General features: G+C 35.7%; 1 protein-coding gene across 1 annotated transcript; it reads right to left on the bottom strand.

The window, feature by feature from the left end:
* Positions 1 to 1,543: 1,543 nt before the first annotated feature.
* On the bottom strand, positions 1,544 to 2,432 carry LOC131614945 (uncharacterized). The gene is made up of 2 exons (XM_058886475.1): positions 1,991 to 2,432; positions 1,544 to 1,923 (listed from the first exon to the last, which is right to left on the bottom strand). The coding sequence occupies exons 1-2, from the start codon at positions 2,430 to 2,432 to the stop codon at positions 1,544 to 1,546; spliced, it is 822 nt and encodes a 273-aa protein (XP_058742458.1).
* Between the last annotated feature and the right edge of the window lie 3,568 nt (positions 2,433 to 6,000).

The following is a 6,000-nucleotide window of genomic DNA, read 5'->3' on the forward strand; positions in this document are numbered from 1 at the left end:
AAGAGATCATGCCTAGGATTATTGGTCAAGTCTTGATGAATGAGTCCTTGAGAATCAATAATCAAACAATCTATGAGCTTAAGCAACCAAAACCCTAGTTGATGAAGCAAAGCATATTTTTGTATTTTGATTAGAGGTTAGTGAAACATAAAAGCTATAAACACACAAGATAAAAACACACAAAATAAGGTGTTTGGTGATCCCCATAAGGCAAGACTCAAAGATATAGGAGAGAGGTCACCAAGTTTGTGATCTAGATACAAATGCACATGATGCAAATGAGGTGGTATCTTAGGGGTAAAAATTAGGAGATGATAGTTACAATCTCATAGTTCCACCAATCAAATAAATGAATTACCGTTAAGTTTCATTGCTCTCTAGATAAATTCTGTCAATTCTATAGAAGGGAGAACACATTAAGTCCAAATAAAACTATGTAGTGAAAATAAAAAATTCATAATAGATGCAACCATAGAGAATTGCATTAAATCGCATGTTTAGAGTACAATCGCCTCAATGGAACATAATCTAAGGGAACTAGTCACTCATCCTTACGGAATTCATGGTTTTCACAATTGGAAATCAAATATGAAGACTTCTAATGATGAATAACAATCTTCTAATGATAGCCATCATTTTCACCTTCCTCTGGCTTGGGAAAATACCTTGACTCTCTAAAATAAAACCCATATTCACTAAACACGTTTTTTTATTTGTAAGAAAAATATTGAATTCACACAATCGCGCCGCATTGTGCACTAGTTGTGTCACAATTTACCATTTAAAATGCTTTCAAGTATTACGCCACATCATTGAAGTGTAGACCTTATCTAAAACCTAGAGTTTGTAAATGGTTAGCTTTCTTTTTTTTTGAAAATAAAATACTTTATTAATTCAAAAAATCACTAGGTACAAGTGATCCCAACCGGATCTGGCCACTATCCAGACAATCAAAGGACTAAAAAAGGGAGAAAAAAAATAAAACCAAAAATATCACCCCTCTATCATTAAGATAGCTAAATATTTTCTAAGCTTCTTATTATTCCATCCTTTATATATCAATGTATCTATTATTCTCTTTCCTACTATAGTGGTATCAATAGGTTCTCCAAAAAAAATTGTTCCTAACTTTCCAAAGCTCATAGATTATTTCAGCAGCCGCCATTTTGATGATAGCAGCTCGAGCCCCTTTCCCTTTGGTTTGATGCAGAAGCCAAGTTAATTCATTGTGCTAATCTCCAGGAACATGATGAATTTTCTCCCAATTCACTACCTCCATCCAGACCCTCTTCATACTCTCACATTCAAAAAATAAGTGTTTCATCGACTCTTCCTCCGAACAGAAATAACAATTTTTGCTATCAACCATTCCATGCTTGAATAACCTCTCTTTTGTTGATAATCTTACATGACAAGCGAGCCACAAGAAAAAATTGTCACGGGGTCTCGCATAGTCTTGCATTCTTCTGTATAACCTCCCCATATTGATATTGCCTCCCACTATGGTTTCTTCCACTTTTTCTAACTTTTGAAATTCATCTCTCTAGTTGAGAACATCTTTCATAATCCAGGAGTCGCTAATTTTACTTTCCATTTCTATCAGCTCGTTGTTCTTAACGTAGTATGCTTGTATCCATTTAACCCATAAAGAATCTTCTTTTTCACTTAGGTTCCAAAGCAGTTTCATTAAGTTGGTTTTATTCCAAGCTTCAATGTCAATGAAATTCAATCCTCCATGACTTATATGCCTACAGATCTGCTTCCATGCTACAGGTGCTTTTCGGCTCCCATCAAATCCACTTGTCCGAAGAAATATGCGGCTGATTGTATCAATTTTCTGTAGGACACTTTTGGGGAGGGGGAAACAATTGAGCCAGTAGTTAGTCATCACAAACATAACACTGTTAATAAGTTGTAACCTCCCTGCATATGATAATAGACAAGCTGTCCAGCGCTTTATCTTGCCAACGTGGGACAGACAGCTTCTTACTTGTCACATGAACACCTAAATACTTAAATGGTAGTTGGCCTTCTTGGAACCCCGAGGCTTCGAGGATATCTCTTTGAGTCAACACATCAATACAAGCATAATATAATCGACATTTTTGTGGATTCACCACCAAACCTTTTGCTTTCGAGAATTTTTTATATGCCATCATCATTTCAGCTAAAATATTGTCACCTCTGGAGAACAAAAGAATATCGTCCGCAAAATATAAGTTTATGATTATCAATTTATCACATTTGGGATGATAATTGAAATCACCATCCTTTTGCATCTTGTATAAGTATCTGTTTAGGCACTCCATAACAATGACAAAGAGCATAAGTGATATAGGATCACCTTGCCTTAGTCCCCTTTTTGCTTCCATGATATCAGTATGGTGCCTGTTAACGTTAAATATGTAGGAATCAGTCGACACTGCAGTCATTATCCAGTTGGTAAATTGTCGAGGACATCCCACCTCAATCAAGATTTTTTCGAGCGTATTCCAATTAATCGTATCATAAGCCTTTTGAATATCCATCTGCAATAAGCACCTCGGAGATATTACTTTCCTTTCGTATCCTTTAATCAATTCATAAGTAAGTAAAATGTGATTATGTATTTTCCGTCCTTTCACAAATGCAGCTTGATTGTCCCAAACTATCGTCCCTAATATCTTGCTAAGCTGATTCGCTAAAATCTTGGAAATGATCTTGTACAGGGTGTTGCAACATGCAATAGGTCTGTAATCCTTTATTTCTTTAGCACCATTATGATTTGGAATAAGAGTTACAATAGAGAAATTTACAGCCTTGTAAATACGGTTGTTGCTGAAAAATCGTGGATTGCTGCTTCCACATCTTTTTTAATAATTTGACAAGATTTTTAAAAAATTATGCTCCAAATCCATCCAATCATGGTGCCTTATCATTACCAATGCCTTTTAGAGCTTCAGTGACCTCATCTTCTGTGACAGGATATATCAACATCTCCCTTTGGGTTGTATTCAGTTGACTGCCTTCTCACATTGCATTGATGCCAATGCCTTCGATCACATTCGATGTCTTGCCCATCAGATTGTTGTAGAAGGCTAAGACTTAATTTTCCATTTCCTTCTAGTCTGTAACAAACATTGTAGCAATCTACCCTAAAAAAATTAGATTTAGAGTCGCCACCTATTCTGCCAGGGCGAATAGGAAACCCTGCAAAGTGTAGAGATCTTGATAAGTTATTATAATCAGGTCAAGGGAAGGTGTTAGGCACTCTTAACTCTTTCTTAAGGTTTTGTCTAAGGTAATGATTGTGGCTAAAAAATATTAAGGCAAGGTTTATGCTCTCAAGGGTGAACGGTAAGATTCGAACCTAATTAAATTTTGGGGAAGGGCACTCGCCTTGTTGCCACGTGCCTACGTACCTCCTTAGGGAGGATCAGAGTCTACATAGTTCGGGAAGAGTTGTACGCCTTAGATTTAGTATGAGGATGTCTGAAGGTATTTTGAATTACCGTACGCAGTTTTGAAATTCGCAGTTTGTGAAAGAGATGTGTTTTGACGTGGCGTACAACCCTGATTAATTTTTTAAACCTTAGTATTGTAAATCGCGTTGATCAATAGCTTTGATCAACATAAATAACAAATTAAAATAAGGTTAATTTTATTGCTAATTATCATAACCAATCGATTTGGTTAAAACAAACAGCAAATTGAATTTTGATTTGTATGAATTATTTAAATTGTTTAAATAAATAATTTTATTATTGACCATCGCAATCGATTAGTACAATTAAAACGGTTAACAAATTGACCCTTGATTTGCTTGACAAAGTTAATTTTGTCGCTAATCATCGCAATCTATTGATTCGATTGAAACGATTAACGAAGGAAATCTTGATGTGAAGTTTTAATAAGAATTAATCCTAATAATTTAAACTAAACTATTTATTAACCTAATTAATTATTAATCCTCAAATTAACATAATTATTCTAATTTAAATAAATGGCCTATATTGATTTAAAAAGGGTTATAAGAAGGTTTTATAAGTAAAATCTAAAAAAACTATATTTAAATTAAATTGGATAAAAAAACGGGTATGTGATTTTGTGTGGTGGCTTATTAATGTCTATGGTGTGCCTGCAGTCTTGTGGGCGTTAGATCTAGGCTATTGAAAATCCTGTGGTAGTGAGGTGAGGACGCATGGTACGCATGCGCTGGTGAGAAGCACTAAGTCTGTAGTCCTGTTAAAACAACACAACTGATAAAAACATATTTAAGGGCCCTAAGAGGAATCGAACCCAGGCCATTTGGGGTGAGAGACTTCCAGGCTTTAGCATTTCATCTGCGCGTGTTTTTTTGCTTATGTAATAACCAAGAAAATATAAAAAGGGAACTTAAACGAACAGATGGAAAAGTCAAAACTGGGCCCCATGTCTCTCGCGTGTACACCAATAGGAATTGGAGAGAGGAGACGAGTTTGGTTGACTTCTAATTGGAATTATCCACGCGTGATAAATAAGTCAAGGTCATTGTTCATCACCACTAACCTCCACACCTGCGGATTTACATGCGGAATCACCCACGAACTTACCTGCAGACTCTTCACGTGCGCACAGCCACCTACTGCCACCACGGAAAACCTACAAAACCAAGCTAGCCACACGAACCAAAAGCCCATATTGACTAAATGGGACCCTACGAATCCAATGGCATGGTTAGTTCACCTTGAAACATCCTGCAAATAGGAATACGAAGCACATGTACCTTCTTGCCCTAACAATGGCAAGTCGTTAATTCTGCGTCAAACCTTCAAAGTGATGATTCTAAACGATACTAAACATGATTATGAACACATATATATGCATGGAATTCATTTAAATGACATGTATTAAAAGCTTGAGATTTGAAAAGATAAGCAAACTGGTGCAATCGAGAGGGGCGATCCTGGAGCGCTTAAAGATCGTGTGGATGCTTAGGTCAACTCTTTGGAACCTCAGAGTGATGATAAAACACTTGGTTTTGATTGAAACCCACTAGGAGAAGTCTTTGATCGTGCCCTAGTTTTTTTGAAGTTTTGTGCAACTTGGAACCCTATTTTTCTGGCCAATTTGTCCTCCTCTGCATCTGATGTTGTTCTATATATATAGAGGAGTGTTTTAGGGTTGGAAACTTGAAATAAATCCATGATTGGCATGAGAAAATATTTGATTGACAAAATCATGAAAACTTGTTATTTTGGTATCAATCATATCTCTTTCTCTCTCCACGAAATTCCCTTGATTTTTCCCTAAATATATTGCTCCATATTTGATAGAAATAAGATCTCACTCCAATCTTTGATTATTCTTATTATTTATTTAAGGCTTAAATGCACCTTTGGTCCCTATAAGTTAGCGAGTTTTTGATTTTCGTCCCTGTAAGTTTTTGTTGTTGGTATGAGTCCCTATATCTTACTTTTTGCTTGTAGTTTAGTCCCTAAAGTCAAAATCCGCAGGTAAATCTGCAGGTTTTCCTGCGAATTTTCCTGCGGATTTTGATTTTAGGGACTAATACAAACGCGAAAGTGAAATATAGGGACTCAGACCCAGAAAAAAACTTACAGGGACGAAAATCAAAAATTCGCTAACTTACAGGGACCAAGGGTGCATTTAAGCCTTTATTTAATTTAAATTGACTTTTTATGAATAAAACCTCAATATAATAAAATAAATAAGTAAGAAGAATAAAAAATTGAATTATAGGCTTATAATTCACTCATGATCCTGTTTAGAAACTTAAACTTAGGCCCATTAGCTCAAAAATCAAACATTGGCCACTTTGCATTAGGTGCATTTTTTCGAAATCAACCAACTTGTGCAACCCATAACTCCTTCAATTTTTATCATATGAAGATGTTCTAGGACTTTTTGGAAAGCCCAAGATGTCTTCTACAAGCCACTTTGGAACATATATTTCGTTTGGAGATTTTATCCTGATGATATTGCTCTTGACAATAAACAGCTTTTTTGCGATCTTCTAGA

This window comes from Vicia villosa, linkage group LG6, assembly GCF_029867415.1.
Source record: "Vicia villosa cultivar HV-30 ecotype Madison, WI linkage group LG6, Vvil1.0, whole genome shotgun sequence".
NCBI classification, from domain to species: Eukaryota; Viridiplantae; Streptophyta; class Magnoliopsida; order Fabales; family Fabaceae; genus Vicia; species Vicia villosa.

Bases quoted from the DNA above. Each gene is read 5' to 3' on its own strand.
- LOC131614945 (XM_058886475.1), bottom strand. From the start codon at position 2,432: ATGACTGCAGTGTCGACTGATTCCTACATATTTAACGTTAACAGGCAC. The intron at 1,924-1,990 runs GTAAGAAGCTGT...TATCATATGCAG, and splicing joins TTTAGGTGTTCATGTGACAA to GGAGGTTACAACTTATTAAC.